Below are 22,446 nucleotides of genomic sequence, written 5' to 3'. Positions count from 1 at the left end.
CCCCTTTTTATCATATCAAAAGAATAATTATATCCAAACCTATCAGCAAGAAAGGAACACTTGAACAAACATCAGGGTAAAAAGAATGACCTAAAAAATGTATTTGACGTTGACTTTGATGTTTTAGTTTGGCCTGTGTCCCAGCTGCTAACATGGAGCGAGTGGGGTTTATGACCTATACTCCAGCCAGCCACTGCGGCGATCCAGATGTTTGGGCTTCATTTTTGGGTGAACCATCTGAAAAAAAATAATGTCCAAGTTAAATCTTACACACTGAGTCTGATGCGGTTTATTGTACCAATTTGTTGGGAAAATTCATACTATGAGACAAAATGAAATGACATATTTCCCCCGTTGCTTCTCTCCACTGGAGTTTTCTTCCTCTCTGTCACCAATTTGTCTTACATTTGGCACCGTGGCTACCTGAAGGGACTGAGCTGTCCTCTCTCTGTCTCCACACTGTCATCTCTTTGCCTGCGTGCGGTCCTCGCCCTCCTCCTCATCATTATCCACCTAAATATCTGACCTGTTAAGAGTGAGCTATTTGAGTTGTAAAAGGATACTGTGCGCTCCTCTCCTCTGTCTTTTTGTGGATATGTTCCGCAGAAACTTTTTCCTCGCTGCTTCTTGGTCAAATAACTCTGTAAAGGCTTTTGACAGATACGAAAAATGTAGAAAATTGAACCTGTTCCGAAAACTTTAACGACGTATGAAAGTTGGCGACAATGTTGGACAAAAAAAGGGACCTTTATGTCGACCATCTTTATTTATGGTCTATGTGTTCAACATGCCTCAAAAATGTCATCAAAAATATACGAGGTGTGTATTTTTATCAGCTTCTGGAAAAAATGCATCGCATTGTGTCTGCTGAAATTGCAATAACTGTTCAGAGTGGCCACAATCAACTTTGGCAGCTACCTAGTGGGGATTTTTTTAGTTGAGCTTTGGTGATGTTGGTGGGTGAATTTTTTAACTTTTGACAGAGCCAGGTTAACTGTTGCCAGCTGCCTCCAGTCTTTATTCTCAGCTCGCTTCACCACTTGGCAGCTCTGACTCAGCATTAATCGCACAGCGATAAGGGAAGCATAAATCGTTTCATGGATGAATTTAACAGAAATGTCACAATACTTAAAATACTGAAAAAGTGCCTGTCTATTAATTCATATGAATAGCAGAGGTTGCATTGCCATGTCTCTGCTGTTTTCCTTGACCAGATTTTACTTTGCCTCCTGGTCATCAGCAATCTTGCAGATAGTCTGAGGGCCGTGGCTTCATTTTGACCCCAGTGTTGGAATCACAGACTCTCAGCAGTCTGGGATGTTCTAGCTGCGGCGCCTCCGCTGAGACGACAAAAGTTCAAAGACTTCATAAATTCGAGGTCATTTCTTAAAGCTGTCTCTCTGTTGGTGGTTTCACCGTGAATCTGTTTGGATGATCAGGGGAAACAGAGTGAACTGCCAAGAGAGAGTTTGATCCTGATGAATGTGTTTATCCGACGGAGGTGGGAACAAGTCAGTGAATGAATCAGGGGGATGAATGAAAAGCTAAAGAGCAGGTGAGCTGGCAGGTAAGCAGTGCAAAACTAATGACCAGGTGATGCTTTTTCATTGGTAGATTTGGGATAAGAACGCTGCTCAGCAGACATTGTGGGAACTTAATCTGATGTTTCCTGACCTTTTGACACTCAGAAGTATTTAATCAGAATCTGGTTAAGGTCTGCTCTTTTGTTGAAACGACCTGTGACAAATGACAGTATGACAGGTGTTATAGAAATACTGTTAACGAGAAGAGGACGCAGTGAAGTCCCCTCCGTTTATAATCCTCGTGTCAAGTGCTGAAGCTCATTCATGGTCAGGTTCAATGCCGGAGGCCATGGCTTTCTGTTCCTGGGAAACACTCACATTACGTTGTCTCTTGTCATTCATGTTAAGTGTATCTTATGTGTTTGCATAGATATGATTCTAATATATGCATTATTATCACAAATTTAACTGAATGCATATTCATGCAGCACATTCAAAGCAGAAAGAAAAGAAATACATATTCTTATTTCTAAAATGTGCAATGTACCATTGTGGTTTTTTTTTTTTTTAAATTTAGTGTAATGTTTAATTATTCTGCTGGAAAGATTGTCTTTTTTTTTACATTACTCAGCTGTCTATGGAGTAAAAACACAAAAATATTTCTGAAGATGGTGTTACATGACCAGAGAAAACAGAGAAAAAGGGCATTTTAGCTCAAGAGTTAGAAAACCTCCAGAATGCACTGCGCTGCACCGGACCAATAAGCACTCCCACTGGTGGATGATCTAATGCAAGTTTCACTGTTTTGACACAGAAAACAATATTGTGGCCAGCTGTTAACAAACAGTTTGGTATTATAGTTAAACGAAAAATCTACAACGTGTTTCTGAAAACGTTTTAGGCAAGAAATAGGGATGCTGGACGCTGGTTAGATGGAGGGAAGTTTGCTGTAGGTCATTTACCAATAATATCTTATTGTTTTGATACAAAGCTGGTAGAAAATATCAAAGTAGCCCTTTAAGACACATATAATATACAGTAACTACAGTTACTATTAACTCCTCTACTTCAGTGCTCTGTTCCTTTGCTTAGAAAAAGGCACTAATAACAAAATGTGAAAGTGTTCTTTAATGACAAAAATAGTCCAGCATAAACATTTTCACTTGACGCTACTCTAATATTTTTTATTATTCAGTCCTGCCAAGATTTTGCAGTTTGTGTCTGTGATTGTTGTAGCCTGTAATAGCTGATTTCATGGTAGCTTTTCTAAAAAACTGGAATGCATGTTGTAATATTTTAAGCCGTTTTAAAATGCTGTACAATGTAATTAGAATCTATTTGTGATGATTTGAGGGAAAGCTGGAGTTCTGACCCCCAGCAGCATCACCAGCAGGTGATGGAGAGCCAAGTGGGACAGCTTGACAGCTGTTATGACACTTAAAACTTAAAGTTTCAACAGTTACTCAATCTAATATTCGTTGTCAAATTTGCGCTTAAGTTGCGATGTTTAGACAACCCTGCAAGGTCGCACAGGACTGGCTGAATTTATGTCAACTGTTGCAATTGCAAGTTTGTGAAAACCTGAAGGGAATGGTTATTGTAAAAAAAATACTATTGTCATAAACTCAGTGTATTATGAGAGAGGTGTTGCTCATTGTGAGAATTATCACCTGACTGCATTTCAGCTCAGCTCAGCTCAGAAGTAACTATTCAATAATACGAGTAAAAAGTACAATATCTTCCTTATGCAATGTAGAGGAGGTATATAATAGCATAAAGTGGAAATTCTCAAAAGTGCAGGCACCTCAAAATACTTGAGTAGATGTACTTTTCCACTACTGGCAGCTATTTCTTTGCATGTCTCTCTCTCTCTCCCCATGTTTTCTGTCTCTAATGCTAACAATTGCATTCCATGATATTTGACTCAACAAATAGTGTATTCATTAGCTTTTATTGGTATTACTTAACTGTTTTACCAAAGAAATACAATATAGTAATAGATAAGTGTAGGTAATTGTTCACAGTGAGGTCTGTTGAATATCCTGAGTTATCAGGACATTGTGTCTGAAAAGACACATTGTTATTGAGGTTATTCAAGTGTTATTTGTCGATGCTTTTAGCACCACAAATAACATTCCTCTTATTTGTATTGTGTCGGAGTGGCGGCAGACTGGTAACAGGCAGATAACTGAAAACCTCATATGAGATTGAAACGGAACAGTGCATGGCTCGACACCAGGAGGAGTGAATGAGAAATTGTGGAGAGGGGGTGTAATGTGGTTGAAGCTATCTACACTTGCATTTAGGTGAACTAATCACTTCCTCCTCTGCAAAATACTCTTCAGGCGGCTCTTTGTCAGAGTGCCCTGAGTTCACTATGCAAAGTGTGGCTGTCATGCAAATATGTTCAGGTGTAGCTGCTTTGAGTCTTGACAAGCAGGGTGTGGGGTACACATATCCCAAAATGTTTTACTGATGCTGGATCAAAAACGTTGGCAAGAATCCGACAGGAAAAAAGCTCTTTATGAATGTGTGGAAAAGCTAAAGTGAACTCATTAAAACTTAACAGTGGTGTACTCAGATCCTTCATTGAAGTAGAAGTACCAACACAAAGTACAGAAATACCCTATAATGTATGTATTATAATACATTATGAGATTTTTGTTAGTGATGCATCGGTGCATACTCTGAGTTAGTATTTTGCTTCTGTAGGCGGTTTAGGTGGAGCAATTTTTAATGACTTTACATGGTTCAGTGGTTCAGTCGAAAGTGTCAAAAGATAAGTCTGATGGGATGTGAGATGATTAAGTTATGTGACATTAATTTTTATATATACATTTTTACTTACTTTAATCTTTGCTGCTTTTATGAAAAAAATTTTTTTTTTTTCTTAATTAGGCCCCAAACAGTTATTTGAATTAAATTATCTGAGATGTTTAGAGGGGAATTGTCTCTTAGGTGGAACTGCAAAAAGCTCATTAACATCTGAAATATGACAAAGGAACCCAAGTAAACACACTCAGGTCTAACGTGTGAGTTAGTGAGCATTAGACGTGCAATTAGGTGGATTTTTTTTTATTTTTTAAAAGAGCCAGACGTGCTATATCCCCCTGTTCCCAACCTTTATGCCAAACTTAAACCCTTTTTGCACAGAGATGGAGCCTCAGGGTCACTATGAAGTCCCTTAATGAAGCTGCCTTTTCCAGCGTCCTTGAAGCAAAAGATGTGTGGTGGGTGTGATGTGTAACACAGCAGTGTTGGCCTCTGGTGTGATATATAATGCACACATCAGCAGACATCTAAACAATAAAAATGGCATAACATGGCAATAACAATCATTTACTGTCCCTGTTATACAGCAGCCGACCTCATCCTGGGCTCGGATGGTAAAGAATTCAATGTTTTCCCAATTTTTCAGTCACTGTTCTTCTGTGAGTGAGCTGCTAAGTGCTGCTAGCCAGGTTTTAAATCTCCCAGTGGTGGGTCACATACATAAAGCCCAGTTCAAACCAAAGATTTGCGACAAATGAAAACATGCAACTACAGAGTAACAGAGGCTGCTGTCAGAGAGTGCCACGGCAAGTAAACACGTGCCAAACAGTTGCAGGGGGTGTGTGGCAGCCATCATGCATACGCGTAGTAAACAGCAAGTATATCTTTGGACTAACTCTCTGCAAGAAAGCAAATAAGTGTAGTTTCCAAAATGTGAAACTTTTACTTAATATCTCCAGGGAAATTAAGTGAATTTGAGTATAAATTAGCATGAAATGGAAATTCTTAAGTACCTCTGATCTGCACTTAAAGGAGAAAGATTGTTAGTATTTGGAGTTCAGCATGTTAACATGTGCCATTTTTACTGTCTCTCTTGCTCCCACTTACATTAGAATGGCTGACTGCACCTTTAAATACAGTACCTGAGTAAATGCATTTAGTAACTTGCCATCACTGAAACAGAGGAAACTCTCTACTCCATCTTATATGCTAGGACACACACACACACACACACACACACACACACACACACACACACCCTCTCACACACACATGTGGTTGTGCATTCCTGCTGTGTGGGAGCCGAACAGGGGGAAGTCAGTGAAGGGAAACGAACAGAGAGGAGAATAGTTGGAGCTTTCTTTCTCTCCCGAGTCTCTCTTTCACTCTTTCTCCTGCTGTCGTTTGAGCTTCTCTTCTCCTTTGTCCCCTAATTGACTCTCCTACGTACCCTTGCATACCTGTGTGTATGCTGATACTGTTGTGCACATCATTTGCACACACAAATCTGCAGCCTTGTACGTAGACACACACGTTTTTCTCTCACCCAAACACAGACTACAATTTCATCAGGCAACACACACACAAAACACAAAGAAGGTTAATTCCATCGGGATGTGGAGCTTGTGTTTTTTAGAGATAAGTTAATAACTCGGGGGTAAACGTCTCAAGGGAAGCGTGTTTTAATGATTTCATTTGTGTGCAAATTGGATTGAGGGTAGGAGACTCTTTATTAGGAGAGAAAAGAGGCAAAGAAACCTTGATTTACATGATCGCAGTAAAATTGCAGTCCCCGGATGTCATTGTTTGTCATTGAATGCAGATCACAGGTGAACAATCATTTATACGCAGGTGTAATCGTGGCAAACAGTTCACTTTCCTTGCTATCGATCTCTTTCTTGTCTTGTCATATCTCTTCTTCCTTTAACATGCTCTCTCTCACTGCAAACCTTTTATTCCCAGTGTCACTGCCCTCCAGTGATGTTTAGCCACATCACGTCCCGGTGGATTACACAGAGCTGGCAGAGATACAGTAAAGCTGTCAGAAATCCTCCCTCTTCTCTCTGTGGCTTCTTGTGTTGCCTGATGCTTGACAGGAGCAACCCCAAACAATTTTTTTTAGCCGTCAAAATTGTGAAACATACTCTGACCAGAGCCTTCAATAATAATCCCAGCCCTGTCCCACGATGCATTTCCAGATCCAGTTTGTCATTCCCGTCCACTAAGATACACATTGTCCTTATTTACTGTATACTTAACTTACGTCAGTGTGTCTCATTATCACATTTTAATCCTGTGCTCTCATTTCCGTCTGTCTGATGGGTTTATTGTTTATGATTCCCATTGTACTCCACTCCTCACAGTGAAAAGCTTCAATCCTTTATATAGTGCTAACTTTATGTTAATTAGCCAACTGTCCGTCCATCTGTCTGTCTTGATCTAAACAAGGTGATGCATGCGTGCACATACCTTTCATTCCATTTTTGTTCTTCAATATTTCCCCCACTATCTTTCTCCCACAGCAATTTAAGACCATCAGTAGGAGTTTTGTTTGGTGGCCGACAAGAGCAAATGCACTATGACGGACCAAAACATTTCATCAGCAAGTGAAACACACTGCAGCTTTAGAAATGATGCCAACTGAAAAATACGTACAAAATCCAAAACAAATGCAACAGAAATGTTGCCCCCCGCCCCCAGCAAACATGTTGCAAATAAAGAAATGAAGCAAAAAAACCCAACAACATACAGACAAATGAAAACAAATGCAACACAACTTCCTCACAACTTCCAGGCCTCTAAAGCTACATAAATTCCCTTTTATAATATAGTAAAACACTAAGACCAGATGTGAAAAAAGAATATGTACCTCTTCAGGGCATGATCACATACATGAGTGAATGCATTTGTTATTGGTACAATATGCATTTTATTATATTTCATGTCCGTCTCTGACTCACTGCCAGCAGCATCTCTAATGTGTGGCAGTTGTATTTTCATGGCCAGTATCATACAATTTCAGCAACGATCCATGTTTCCTCCACACACACACGTCTTTGCTATTGAGTGAGGCTGCACCAGTCAATGTTCACCAACATTCAGCTCCACATGATGGAAAAATGCAAATTTGCTCTGCCATTAGAAGCAAGTGTTGTCTATTGATTGAAATTGAGCGGGACGCGAATATTTGCCACTGTTAATTTTGCTCATGTATGACTGTACCCTCACGACACTTATCTTCCCGCTTCAAAATCGAACACTCTCTCATCTGGTCATCTCTCTTTTGGGACAAAAATCAAGCTGTTCCTCCTGAAAGGACTGGAGAACTTCGGGGTTGCAGCGTTTTTTTGTGGCATTTATTTTTGGTGTTTGTGCATTTTTGACTTGGCATTGTTTCTGTATTTACAGCATGTTTGTTGTTCATGTACTTGTTTTGGCTTTCTACTGCATATTTTTTCATTTGTGGCATGTTGCTGTTGTTGTATTTTTGTTGGATATCCATATGTGTTTTTGAATTGGCATTATTTCTGAAGCTGCAGCATTATAATTTTGTCTCAGACAGTCAAAAGTAATCACATGCATGCACGATTCCTGCCTTGACCCGCCAGTAACTTTCCCTAATTTTTCTATTGAAGTGGGCGATTTGTTTATCAAGACACACACACACACACGCTCCCAGACTTCACTCTGAAAGGCAGTCGTGGTTGTGAAGCGTCCAGACGAGGTAATTTCCTGTGTAAGTCGGAGAGGAGAGGGGGTCGGAGGGGATGAGGGCAGTCAGTCTGGGTTGCGATGGGTGATTAGAGGGTGGGGTGGAAGTTTGTAGAAAGAGTTGAGATTAATGAGCAAAAGGGTAAAGTTGATGTAAGCGCTGTGGACGAGAGTAAAGAAGAAGGAAGTGAGTGTTGGGTGGTTAGCGGATGATCTCAGTGTGCGGCACAGGTGTTTCGGGTGGGGGTGTGGATACTGGCAGGGAGGTTTGTGTGTCATAGCAGCTTACTCACCCTACTGAGAGAGTCATAAGCTGCAGGAGGTAAAGGAGGGGAGCGATGAAGGGGAGGACAGGCTGGAGATGGGGCAGGGCGAGTTGGAAGATGAGTGCATGTCATGTCAAGAGGCCTCTGTTGTTCCACAACATTTGAAGCAACCGCATAGTTCATTTTAAGTCAATTAACTCTGCAGGAATGTGACTGTCGGACAAACAGAGAGAGAGCGAGGATGCAGAGAGGGACAGACAACGTTGGATATTAACTTAGTACATTTAACAATTTTGTGGGGCTTTACAAAAGTATTTCCATTACATACCATTTCAGAGGGAAATATTGCACTTTATACAGCATTACATCTATCAGTCCCTCCAGGATTTGGGATTTCTGCTGTCTGAAATGCCTGATTTCATGGCAGGTTTTCTGAAAAAAAAAAAGAAAAAAGAAAGTTGCGATGCATGTTATGATGTTTTTAGACATTTTTTTCCCCCAGTGAAATTGTGGGAGCCAGTGAAAATGGCAGTAATAGTTGTGATATTTTTTGTATAATTAATTGAAGTCAGAATTAAACCAAACTGTTCTGAGTTTGTGATTTATACGACACTAGCATTGCCACTAACCATGCGTATTTAACTGAGCTCACCTTGGTTCTCTCAGCACGTGTATGAATGAAACAGACTGTCATTGAGATGTCTTGTCTGTTGTCAACACATTTCAGTCAGTATCTGTCAGCATCTGTATAACCAACATACTTATACATTTGATACTTTAAGTGTATTTTGCTGATAATACATCCGTAATTTACTTACCCAGGATTTTGAATACAGGACTTGTAATGGAAGATTTTTACCTTGTACTCCTAAGTAAGAAATCTGAGTCCTTCTTCCACCATTGGGTGAACAAAGTTTGAAAGAAGATGGAGAGATGCTGCTGCTGCTGCTGCTGCTGATGATGATGATGATGATGATGATGATGATGATGATAATGACGATGATGTTCTTAGTGGTGGGTGGAGCTTCAGTTCCAGGTTACTTTATTTGTACCATTAGGTAGATTTTGTTTGCAGTATAAAGTGTAAGGCATCCATTAAACACAGTTTTCAGACACCACAGACAACATACGAGATAAAAAATGACAAGAAGATAAAAGATAAAAAAATTAAAGTGCCCCAGTGCTAATCAAAATTTTAAATATTTAATAATAAAACCCACAGTGTGATGAGATGAGGAGAACATGGACATACATTCAAAACATTAAAAACAAGTTTAAAACACCAAACACTAGGATGCCAAACACTCACTGCCAGTCGCTGCGTGTGCATGTGCCCTGGAACATAAGAGAGTCAGGGTAAAGAGTGGCTGATAATAATGTCCAGAATGAAAGAAAAATAGGAAAGAAGACGAGACACGAGAACAGAGACATTTAATTATAGGGACAGGATCATGGGAGCAGGGTGGGGTGGACGGCTGCTCACCGGGGGTCTAATTCCACATCTTGTGCCGTGTGTGTGTGTGTTTTCCCCTGCTGAGGGCAGGGATATGGTTGGTATTGGCTAATATCCACTGAGACTTTTGAAATTCACAAATTAGCCACCCTAACGTCACGTCTCTCTCTCGCTCTCCTGCACTCTGGGCACTCCCTGATCCAAAGAGATTGATTTCTGTTGTCTTTGTTATTTTAAGCCAAGAATGAATCAATAACACAATAATCATGTCTGACGTGAGGCTGCTTTAATTGTTGGTCTGTAGGGAGCCTCAGTGTCCAGATAACATTTTATTTTGTTCCTCAGGTGATTGGACAGAAATCTGAATTCTTTACAATCAGATATAAATGACATGAAACAATATGGTTCCATATACTTCTGTATTTACTGTATGAGCTTTGCCACTGGAATAGTAATGGCATTGTTACTGTGGTTACCTCCACTACTAATTTGGAGTGCAGGTGAGGTGTCTGCCGTCCAATCGGGCTCAGGCACAGCTGCTGCCATGACAACAAATGTTTGCATGTTTGTGTGTATGTGTCTATTGGAGTTGTGTTTTGTTTGTGAATGTGCGAGTCTATAATTACTTGAGCTGTCTGATGCTCGGGGTGAGAGTTGGCAGGTGCACGAAAACAACAAATGTCCAGCTGCAGATTATGAATATTAGAAGTTGTGTGAAACATCGGCTGTTAATTTTCTCCATCATCTGAGAACTCAGCTAAGGTTTAATTTTCAATTAGTCTGTGTGTGTGTACATGTCTGACTGCCCTGATGTTGTGTATGTACAGAAAGGCTTAAGTGCATTTGTTTAATTACTGTATGCAGGCTACACTTGATTATGTGAGACGAAAAAAGTGTCTCTGTGATTATATTATACAAATATGTTTTTGAAGGAACACTTTGCCCCAAAATCGAGAATACAGAAGAATTTTCTTCTTACCTTACCATTTTTTCTTCTCTTGAAAAACTCAACAGTAATGTCTCTTTCCAGAAATCATGACCTGGTTACTCAAGATAATCCACAGACCTTGTTGAGAGCAGTTTCATTTAGGGACTATTTTCTTTTTACCAAACTACACCTGTCGATCGTATCACCACGCAGAAGGAAGCATACATCAACTGGCAGCACTCGTAGCACCACTGAGCTAGCTGACGTTACAGCTCAGCCGAGGAGGATGCCATTAATGTTTACATCTCACGCTGTCATGAGCCTCTATGCACACTTCCTTCTGTACACTTAATTCAGTAGAAAGAAAATAGTCCCTACATGAAACTGTTCTCAAAAAGGCCTGTGGATTATCTTGCATAACCGGGTCAAGGTTTCTGGAGAGAAACATTACTGTTGAGTTTTACAAATGTAATTTTGGGGCTTTGAGCATATCTAGTTCCATTATAATCCAGAGAAGGTGGTCATCTCTCTATCTGTGATATTTCCAGCAGTTTGCTACTCACACCAAAACAATCTAGATTGATAAATAGCACTGCAGGGAGGAAGAAAGATATGTATTTTTGATTTGAACTGTCCCTTTAAGTTTCTTTTGCAAATCAATAGATAATCAAAAAAAATAACACAAGTTGGTGAAATAACGGTAGACTGTATTTGTACCAAATCATAAAGTTCTTTTCAAGAAACAGGAAAAAGCCATAAAATAAAGTGTCACTGACCAGTGTGGTCAGTTTCGAGGCTCTAAAGCTGGCAGCTATTGTTAAATGATTAAAGTACTAAATCCTGTTGTCTAAAATGATAAATGACACATTTTGTCTGCTACAGTCTCCATTGTGGTAAGTGGGCTAATGTTTTCAGGGCTGAATGAAAGCATTGTATATGGAAAAATAAAGATTAGCAATCTACCCGGGTAATATTGGATGCCTGTGTCTGTGTGTGTCTGAATTGCGTGTGTGTGTAAGTGTGTGTATGCATTAGTGTGTGAGCTCTGAGGGGAAATTCCTCTCTCAGGGCTGGGAGTTCTTCCTGTCGTAGAGCTGTGTTTGTACAGCCTGGCTTTGTCGGGATATCCTACCCTGCCCATGTCTGAGAGAGGAGAGAGGGAGAGATGGAGGGAGGGATGGCAAGCGGGGAGAGAGAGTGGCAGCTGGGGCGGGGGTGGGGGGTGAGGGGGGTCAGGCTGAGAAACTAAAGCAGTAACAGGGGCAGTGGTAGGAGTTTGGAGGTTGATTTTCTTCATTAAATAGAATTAGACATGCCATCACAAATGTCTCTCCAGAGGTTTGAATGAGTAATCCTGAGCTTTACTGCTGATGTGAGGCTGCAGGTGAAGGGCCAGAGCCAGACGACCAGACAGCCTGAGGGGAGGGAAGAAACGAGTTATCATCAGGACTCAGTCTTGTGTTTTGATGTTTGATGTCTTGTATTTTTTGGAGGAAACCCCTGCTCCCTCCGGCCGTGCCAGGCTCAGACCATCTGCACATGTCATGACTGGAAACAATCAGTGACTGAAAATTAGTTGTTTCTGTACAGGAGCTTCTGAGTGGAAACAGTTTGGATAGAGAGAAAATCAAATATCCACATGTACACTCAAAAATATACTGTTACGTTTGGCTACAGTGATGGTCCAAGGACAGAGGGATGATGTAAGCCCCTCTGAGGCTAATTATGACTTGCAGTATTGACTTTATAGATCTAACTAAAATTAAAATTACTATTTGTTCATCCCTTTGGGGCATGCTTTGTGATCAGGCTACAATAAACTTTGATTAATCTGTAAAGCACTTTGGGTTGCTTTTGAGTATGAAAGGTGCTCTATAAATAAATTTGCTTTGCTTTGATACAGATAACTAGGGTGGCTGGAGCACATTCTTCTTCATCTTTTCCTCAATGTTTTCTGATGTTTACATTTGGAAACATCAACCTGGCTCGATCGTGACTAGTTAGCTATAAGTCAGCAGAAGGAGAGTTTACAGACTTGTGAGTTAATGTCCTCATCCTGAGTGACTCGCAGCCATATGCCACCACCATCCAACGCCAACCACAAAAAGCACCACCAAGACTTGCATAATAGACATAAGGGTATACATTTTGCACAAATTTAGCGGCGCTGACAGAGAGGCGATTGGAAGAGTATTTGCATATGTCATTTTGTATTTTTGTAATTATGAGTGACAAAGGCAAAAATAGGACTAAGAATTCTCCTTTTTATTAAAGCATAAACAGCTAGAAAATGTGCAATAATCACATCAAATAAATCACAGCCATTCCCCATAAAAACACATCTGACCATAGGCCTATAAACAAACAAATAAATGAATGGACATTATGCCAGTGTCGAAAAATGTAAATCATTACTATTTCTCATTTGATGAGCTATTTGGGATTTCTGGAGTAATGTTTATATCATTAAAAAAACAAACAAAACCTCCAAGCGTTTGATGGGGATTTGGATGTCAATTACCATGGCAACAGTAGAAGCTTCAAAGCAATTGGCATAGCGTTTAATATAACCAGCGTTGTAGTCAAGACCACAAAACGAGGCCGAGGCATGATCAAGACCAGACCAGTGTGAGTCCTACTCTACATGTCACACTTGCGATAAAATGTGGAACATGTAAACCACAGGTACTCCTCACACTGATCTGAAAAATGCACATTTCCATAAAAACACCCCCAGAAAACAAATAACAATTCTTCCTCATTCACCTCTTGTATTGAAACTGTATATATTTGTTATGTGCAAGTGTACCAAAAGAAATGTTTTAATAAACTCATTCAGAAGGCATTGCAGAGGTGAATTTTATGTGTAGGAATTTCCTTTGATTTCTATGAGCAAACAAATACAAGCAAAAAGTAATGACCTAAAATCAAACTGTCTGTATTACACCCTCTTTTTTGACCTGGCAATTTAGTGATATCTCCATAACTGTGGTCTTGACCAGTTTTTAAATAGCCCTGCTTGTTCGAGACCACGATAAGACCAAGTAAAATGGGGTGAAGTCCGAGAGTTCTTGAGACCAGTCTCAGACCAGGATGTGTCCGAAGTACAACACTACGTAGAATTAATTATAGGTTATTACATGTGTCTGATATTTTGTGTACAAACCCATGTTTGTTCTGATTAACAGTATGTTACAAAAACATAGTGAAATAGTGATATCTCACACAGTATTACATAAAACTACAAACATTTTTTAGAGATTGTGCAGCGTTTCAACAGGAAGTACACCAGACTATTTATTTATCCATTAAATCATTAAACAAGCTGCAGCTAAAATTGCTCCCCAGACTAAAATCCAATCTGCTATTTCCACTCTGTTCACTGAGTCAAACTGAGCTTGTATTAAATATTTTCCACAACAGACTTTTTAAATTGTCAAACACAAGTGTAACTAATTATTTAATTAATTATAAATTAACATTTAATGATAGAACAGAGCACATCAGCATTGGTATTAGTTCCACTGCCTGTGCTTTTCCTACTATGATGAGTCAAAACGTCTTCAGAGAAAATGATCTATAAATCATGTTCATTTGGGAACAATGAAGAAGCAAGAGTGCTCTGATGGTAGCAAGGCCGATTCAGGTTGGTAAGGGTAAAACGACATTTAATGCACAAAAAATAAAAAGGAGGGAAAAGATAAATGATGGTTATCCAGCAAGTGTCAGTCAGTCCAAAACATGTCTGTGAAAGATCAAGTCTGTCTCACTTTTATCCAGTAAAGCAAGAGAGCTTTATGTGTTGTGCAAAAATATTATCAGCATTTGTCATTTGGAGAACTTCATCATCACTTATGACCCAATAGAAGTGTGTGGTAGGGGATTTTTATGCAGAGCTCTGTCCTCTGCCTGCATTTTCTCATTTTCTTCTTATTTTCTGTGTTCATGACATTTACAGACATGTAGCCCAGAGCGCTCAGGTGTGGTCGAGGCCTAATTAAAAAGCTAGTGATCAGGTGCCAAACTGTAAGCAGCAGACATCTAAGAGACACAGCAGAGAGATTAAATCTGGGGTTGGCTTTTACTTTTACTTTTGCTGGTGATCATATTTACAAACAGTAACCAACAATCCTGCAAATGTACTTTTAAGAAGTAGTATTATATGTTGCCAGACTGCCAGCTGAGGCAAAGGTAGGGGCAAAAAATTAAAAGGGCACCAGCATGCACAAAGTTTTCTCACATGTGGGCCAGCCTAAATGTCATTGCATCACGTTTTCTCATTTTTAAGGCAAATCTATCTGGGACTTCATCATCTTTTATCCACCAAAGTGGCATCCAAGGATATTAACTGTGTTTTTTCAAACAGTGTGTTGATAAAAATGCATTTGCTTTAAAATCCATTTTGAAGGTTTATTCCAGTTTTTGTGAGCATGTCAACCAAATCCAGAAGTGATCTGTTTTAGTGTTAGAAACATTAATGAGTGTTACATTTAGCATGCTCAAAGTACAGCTGACGGTGCTGGGTAAAGAAGCATGAACAAGTGTTTGTGACACTGTGTCATTTTTTTTTTTTTTTTGCCTCTGATTTGTGAGAGAATACATAATTGTATATTATTAATGTGTTTCTTATCACAGTTTTGAGGAGTATTGTCCTTTGCTGGGCCTCCATCTCTTTCAACACACACACCTTTCCCATTATGTCACTTCCCTGCTGTCATCACTTTGGCCATTATCTCCACACATGGCACAAAAAACACTGAGATGTTGTTTGAGGCAGATTGAGGTAAAAATATCACTTCATCATTGATAGTGATCTTATCACCTTCTTCTTTGAGATGTTTGATTTTCCCCTCTGTTCGCTTTGCCTTCTCCTGGCCTCTAATGGCCGCAGGTCTCTCTGACGTCACAGACTTTGTGATTGCAAAATAAATTGCTCTGGTGTCCGTGTAATTATGTGTGTTTTGGAGCGGTTGTCAGGAAGGTTTTATTGTGGGTGATTCTCTTAATCTTTTTACGCACATATTCCAAGTCTTATCAGTGGTTGTTGTTGTGATTTGAACTTGGTAACCATGGTTAGTTTGACCCCTCCTGGCTGCTGCACAGGACCCCCAACCTCGGCAGCAGGGCTTTCTGCAGATACACCCTTCCTGTATCAATGACAATATCATAACTTACCTGGCCGTGTGCTGGTGTGGGCCGAGAGGTGAGGTTGTGAGGGGGGGATAAAAGAGAACAAAAGAAAAGAAAAAGGCTTTGGACTTCCCACAGGTCTTAACCTGCTGTAACAGTTGGCAGAGGGCGCAGGCAGAATGAGGGAGAGGCGTGTGTACGCTGGATGGAAGGAAGGGTGAGGGAAGAGGGAGGGAGATTGGAAAGTTGATAAGGCTAAGAGGTCTGTGAGCAGGCCAATGGTGAGGTAATGCTGCGTGTGCAATTTGTAGTGGTGGACCGTTCATCACAAGTCTGACCACAAAAATAGCTTTAAGTCACGCTACAGTCTCAAGCAGCCTAAAATATTATATCAGACGCGCGACGAGTAAGACAACCGTCAAATATCCTGTACTTTTTTTAAGGCCCGAGTTCAAATAAAACCTGCAACCATTTGCTGCACGTCATTCTCGCTCTCTTTTCATACTGTCTGTCCAAATGAAGGGCCAAGAATTATAATCTTTAAAAAGAAAGAAGTAAGTTTACCCGTAGCTAGCTCCTAATGTCTGGTGAGTTGCATAGTGGGCAATGTACATGCCAGCCAGGTTTTGACAACAAAAAGGCGTAGAATAAAAAAGACAAAGTCTCTGCTGCTCTATCGATAATGATCCTCTTATTTTCTAACTGTCCACCGATGTTACAGTGCACTGCTAAATCTGTGGAGTATTCTTTTAAATCTTAAACCGGTGTATTGTTACCCTGTACAAAAATGGATGGATGGTAAGTGGACCTGCACTTGTATTGAGCTTTTCTAGTCAGCTAGTTCAGTCAGCCATTCATGTTCATTCAATACTGGTGGTACAATCATCAGGAGCAATTAGGGGTTCAGTATCTTCAGCGAACGACGCCTCAGCATGTTGACTGACGCAACCGGGGATGGAATTGCTATCCTTCCAGTTAGAGGACAACCTGCTCCACCTTTGAGCCACAACCTCCGACAAAAAGTGTCGTCCAGAGCCTCATTCCCAATGCACAAATAAACCTTACTAGCACTTTTAGCACAGCTTTTTAATGAATGGGGAATGTGTTCAATCGGCAATCACGGGTGTTAACTGCCGACGGCTCCCATCAGTATCAATGGAAACACAACACCCGATTGAACAAGCCAATTTCAGCTTCTTAACCGGCAAGATGCAATGACGCGCCATCACTAAATACTATCTGTTCTCCGGCCTGTCTGTGATGTTGAATGGACGCACCAAAAAAACCAACACACATACATACAGGCATGCTTATCTGCTGTGAAGCCGTGTACACAGCTTTGCTCTACTGGCTATGGGAGAGCAGTTTATAGCCTTTTTTTAGCGGGTTCACCATGTTTAAAAAAACCTGCGTGCATGCGCGAATTTGTTTGGAAAAGAAGTATTAAACTTCAAGACTATAAAACAAAAAAAAACAGTTATTTTAATGAGACATCAGCAGCATTTCCCGCTGTGTTTGTGCCACCAAATCCAAGTGTTTAAAACCAAAAGATAATATTTTCCTTACAATTACCAATTAGATTTTGTGCCTAAATATAACCACACGTTACCCCAACATTGTTGAAATGTAAAAAAGGTATATATATATGTGTGTGTGTGTGTGTGTGGTTTGAAACAGACAATGCCAAAATATTCTCCTAAATCCATCCTTAACAGCTACAATGGTGTATACTACTACACATTACAATCACATTGTTGCATTATTGTAATGACATAAATGTATACAGTAGGATCATTTTACTACAGAACAAGTACATTTACTACTACTACATAAGATCATTTTTCTTAAGCAAAAGATCTGAATACTTCATATCCCACTAATTCTGTATAGCTCTAATGTGATTATAATCGACTGCAGAATCTTGCAGTGTAAAGATGTGAATCATGAATACTAAGCATCACTTTAGGTGAGAGTTTTAAGCCGAAGCTTAATGACTCCAGCTGGTCCATCTGTGGGCTACCTGCTATCTGTTGGCTGTAATAAACCCAGCACATCTCATTAGCTCCGTGACTTCTAACTGTGTGTGTGGGTGTTCTTCCACTTCCCTGTCTAGTTATTTTTTCTTTTCTTATCACCTTCTCTTTTGTCTTTTGTCTCATCATCATTTTGTTTCACCTCCCTCTGACCTCTTAGTTCTCCAAAACATATCTGAAAATCTGACTGAAAACTCCAGGAGTCCAACAAATCGTTATTCACCACAGCTGCCACAGTTGCATTTCACCTCCACCTTTCTTTGTCCTTTTTTTTTTACATACATCCCACATAATTATCCTTTTCTCTCTCTGTACAGTCAGTCTGCTCACCTTCTCATCTCCTCTTCCATTGCAGCACAGATTTACTTGATGTACTTCCACTAGAAGCAAATCCCTGACTCAGTGTTTTCTCCACACCAATTTTCACTCCCTTAACATTTTGCACCTTCACTGCAACCCTTCATCTTCTCCTCTCCTCCTGGCATGTCGTCTCTTTTCCCCTCCAGCTAACAGTAACGCCGCTGCCGACCTCCTGCCCTCAACCTGCCTCCAAATCCCTCTCACACCTCCTGTGCCCATCACCTGCTTCCTACAGTATCTTTTTCCTCCCTCAGCCTCTTCTCCTCCCACTCATCCACCTCTGGCAGTATACATTCTCACAGCAAGGACGTGACTACACATCCATGTAGCCCTTTAGGGGAAACCTTACCCATAATGCACATGGTAGAGATATTTGCATGACAGGCGCTAGTGCGTTCCAGAGAAGGAGAAATGGATGGATGGAGAGAGAGAGTTGCAGGGGAAAGTGTTGGTCTGAATTATTCATTGCTGGTCTATATGATGAGCAAATGCATCAGAAAAGAGAAAGGCAGAAGAAAAAAACACATGTCCTCTGTTATCTCTCTAGAGTGTGATATCTCTGTAAGCTCAAAGTCATCAATTGAAGATGTCCAGCTTATGCCGGAGTCCTCTGCCTGTGTACTGCAGGATGACAGGCTTTATCTTTAGATAAGTTTATGAATTTTAATAAAATATCTAGACTGTAAATGTTGCAACCTGCTCCATGCATCCACGATTAATGTGCATCCTGCAGCACAGAATAAAAAAGAACACAATAAAGCATTACACCTGCTCCAAGAGTGTGTTCATTAAAATGAACAGAGTTTTTTGGATGTCCTCTCTCACAAAATTGATGTTTCTCTCTGCATGGCTGCAGGCTGAGGTTTTCTTGAATCAGCAGCTTGTTCAGGCACTGAATCCTTTCTGTTTTTTTTTTTTTTTCTCAAATGCTTGGGGCATCATTCGAAACACACACACACATGCTTTCCACAGCAGTGGAATTAAACTAGGGACATTTACTCATGTACAGTTTTGACCAAAGGCCAGTGTGTTGGATTTAGGGGGATATATTGGCAGAAATGGAATATAATATAATAAGTTTGGTTTCTTTAGTTTATAATCACCTATAAAGGTTGTGTTTTCATTAACTTAGAATGAGTCATTCCTATCTACATAGGGGGCAGGTCTGTGGATGTATAAAGTAAACCGGTTACAGCATTCGAGGCGAGGCCCTGTTTATTCCTACGAAAGAAAGCACCAGCTGGGGTCCTGAGCGGGTCCTCGTCCACGGAGCTTGCCATGTTGCACCACCATGTTTGCCATTTGCATTTTCACATTAGCCGTTCACAATGTGAAACTAATTTACTCAGTATTTTTATCAGTTTAAATCACCTTGTTGCTTTGTTTTAGAGAAGAGACCTCTGTGGATAATTTGACTCCTGTAAAACCCTCCTGAACAATGGAGTTCATACTCAGAGAAGTGCCAACATGCCACTAAATCCCCTTAAATTCTCTACAGCGTTAGCTTTACAACATTAAAATGCTGCCCAAACTTTAATGCATCAGTAGTATGATATTTTTTCTTTACATTTTACTGCCCATCCTAATTAATATTTATGGAGGAATAAGTAGGACTTTTACTTGTAATGGAGTGTTTTCATTCAGTGAGATTTTATTCCCTATTTTAGAAGATCTTAATACTTCTTCCTTCACTGATTTTCAACGCCTGATTCCAATCCGTCTATTGCATCATGTATGACGGACGTTGTTTGTTTTGTAAAAAAAATTCAATTTGTTGCAGAGGTCATACGAATTTTTAAAATTTAAAAGAAAAAAACTCTGCCAACATCACACAGTAAACCTGCGTGTTGTAAACCAAGAACAGTTATGACAACCAAATGTCAGTATCACTACATTATATTCCATATCCATTTGTTGGAGCAATGACATTTATACTTCTACTTTACTATTGATACTTCACTTTGTCAAAAAAAAGTCTAATATATGTACAGGTCAGAAACACAGCCCGTCTGTAGGATTAAGACTTCTCTTTGGCCTTCTTCAACATAAACAACAGAATTGGTTTTGTGTTATTAAATATGATATAAAACTCAAAAAGTGTATTTGTGGCACATATTAAATGGATGTCTTCTCTGTGTTTTCTATTTACAGAAGTCCTTCTCTTTGGTGTTGGAGGCTCTGGACTATGACAACGACACAACAGAATCAGGTGAAGCTATAGTGTGTGTGTGTGTGTGTGTGTGTGTGTGTTTGTGTGTGTGTCTTCTTCGAGTCATGTGCTGATGTGTTTTTATGTGTCTTCTTCTCAGACTGCTTGTTTAAAGGTTTGAAGGTCAATATGTGTAACAGCTTTATCAATTGTAAAACTTTAATGTCGTGCTTTTTCTAGATGATTACACTCACCTCCGCCACGCCAGATAAAATTACTGCCCTCCATGATTGATTTGTCTAAAGGGCATCTAAGCTACATAGCTTTTGGCTTGACTTTTTGGGGTTAGTTTTTTCTTGCATTAATTATTTGCCTTATTAATGTGTTATTACAAACTCAACTACAAGTATGTTGGGCTATCCTTTTCTTTCCTTTATTATGGAAAACATGTTAAATACAGGGCTTTAGCTAAGGTCAGCTCTGACTGCATTCCTGGTAAGATGCCAAAGTCAAAGTGCTTTGGGTTTATATGCCTCTGTACATACTGTACATCTGTCTCATTCTTGTGAATGCTACATTTTAGGAAGCCCTTGAGGAAGTTTCTTCAAATTTTGTACAAACATCAATTTAGACTCAACAATAAACTAATTTGGTGGTCAAAGATCAAAGGTCAAGGTCACTGTGACCTCACAAAACACATGCACACAAGTTCAAATGTTAATTATGACAAAATTTCACACAAATGTCTAACAGGATAAAAAGATGAAGTGACATTTTATATCAAAAAAGGGTCAAAAGTCAGCTTCACTGTGACATCATAATTTTCCGCAAAAACACTTTACTCGCTATTATTCAACTCAGTAACAGAAGGGGAGACATTTGGTCTGATACTGAATTAGTGACTAATATTGGGTATTCACATTGAAACTGTTTTGATTTATACTTAAAAATTAAAAATTCATTGATCTGTGCTGAAGATGTGTGTGAAGCATCCACGTTTCACTAAAACAATACATTTAATGAATTCCTTCACTATGTGTACTGTATGAGTCTATAGAAACAAAGATATAAAGTGCAACCTGACTGGTTGGTGGAGGCATTCAACCACGAGGCGATCATTTTAGTTTACCTCTGTTTTGTGTTGGTGTTCTTCAATTATACATTGCTATGACAAAATATTTTTTATATGTCAAAAAGTCTGGTCTCACTCTGGTCATAACTCAATTTTGACCAAATATAGTCACTGTGGTTTGGCTTTGTAGGGCTGTAATTTTCCGTGTATCTGTCTTTCCATTGTCTTTCTTAATTTCCACTGAGGCAACAATTCACAAGCACTTGTTTACAAGTGACTCAACATGGTGAAACAGTATGAAAATATCCTACAAGGTCTTTTATCCAGACCCTTTAACTTCCTGCTTGTCTCCTTGTTGTTTCTCCTCGTAATCAGGAAAAGCTCCATGACAGGGAATGTGAGCTGCATGCTATAAAAAGCATAACACACACACACACACACACAGACAGATGTTCCTGTGCCTTCCTCATTCCTGTCATGCCACAGTCCTCTCTTTCATCCCACCGTCCTCTACCTCTCTCAGCCAGTGGACAGATCCCAGTTGTATCCAGAAGATGGCTAAGATAATGAAAAACCGGGAACTGTCTTCCTCCTTCTTAGTGTTCGACTCTCCCATCCCCTTCCATTTCTCCTTCCCTCTGCCCTCCAGCGCTGCCGCTCCCACATCTTGTTTGCATTACCTGTCATTTCTACCTGAGCTCCTGACAGCCTTTACATTGGGTCTAAAGCCATTCACTAGGCCGGCAGCTTAGCTCAGCCCAAACACTGTCGTCCTGTAGCAGTCTGAATGGACTTATCAGGCCCGCCTGCTAATCAGAAAGGATTACTGAGCACGACTTTTGAAACAGTCCTTGGAAACGGTGCAAAAATATGACGTCCTTTGAGCACAGATAGTACGACCTTCACTGAGTTTAGTTGGTGTTAATGTGCAGGGGAGTACCTTTATCTATTTAAGCATAAATCCAGTTTATTTCATATTGGTTATGATATTATGTTACTCACCAAAGTAATTACTAGATCTGGGACACAGACAAAAAAATTATCTAAAC

At 39.9% G+C, this 22,446-nt stretch overlaps 1 protein-coding gene across 2 annotated transcripts in view; it reads left to right on the top strand.

The window, feature by feature from the left end:
• LOC121943798 (protein jagged-1b) overlaps positions 1-22,446 on the top strand; it is a 63,283-nt gene that overhangs the window by 13,962 nt on the left and 26,875 nt on the right. For both annotated transcript variants that reach the window (XM_042487412.1, XM_042487411.1), the window contains exon 3: positions 20,328-20,385. In XM_042487412.1, coding sequence (XP_042343346.1) covers positions 20,328-20,385 — 58 coding nt within the window. The remainder of the gene's footprint in view (positions 1-20,327; positions 20,386-22,446) is intronic.

The sequence above is a fragment of the Plectropomus leopardus genome, chromosome 5 (genome assembly GCF_008729295.1).
Source record: "Plectropomus leopardus isolate mb chromosome 5, YSFRI_Pleo_2.0, whole genome shotgun sequence".
NCBI lineage: Eukaryota > Metazoa > Chordata > Actinopteri > Perciformes > Serranidae > Plectropomus > Plectropomus leopardus.
Note: the sequence above shows the minus strand (reverse complement) of the source record. Positions and strands in the feature narration are given on the sequence as shown.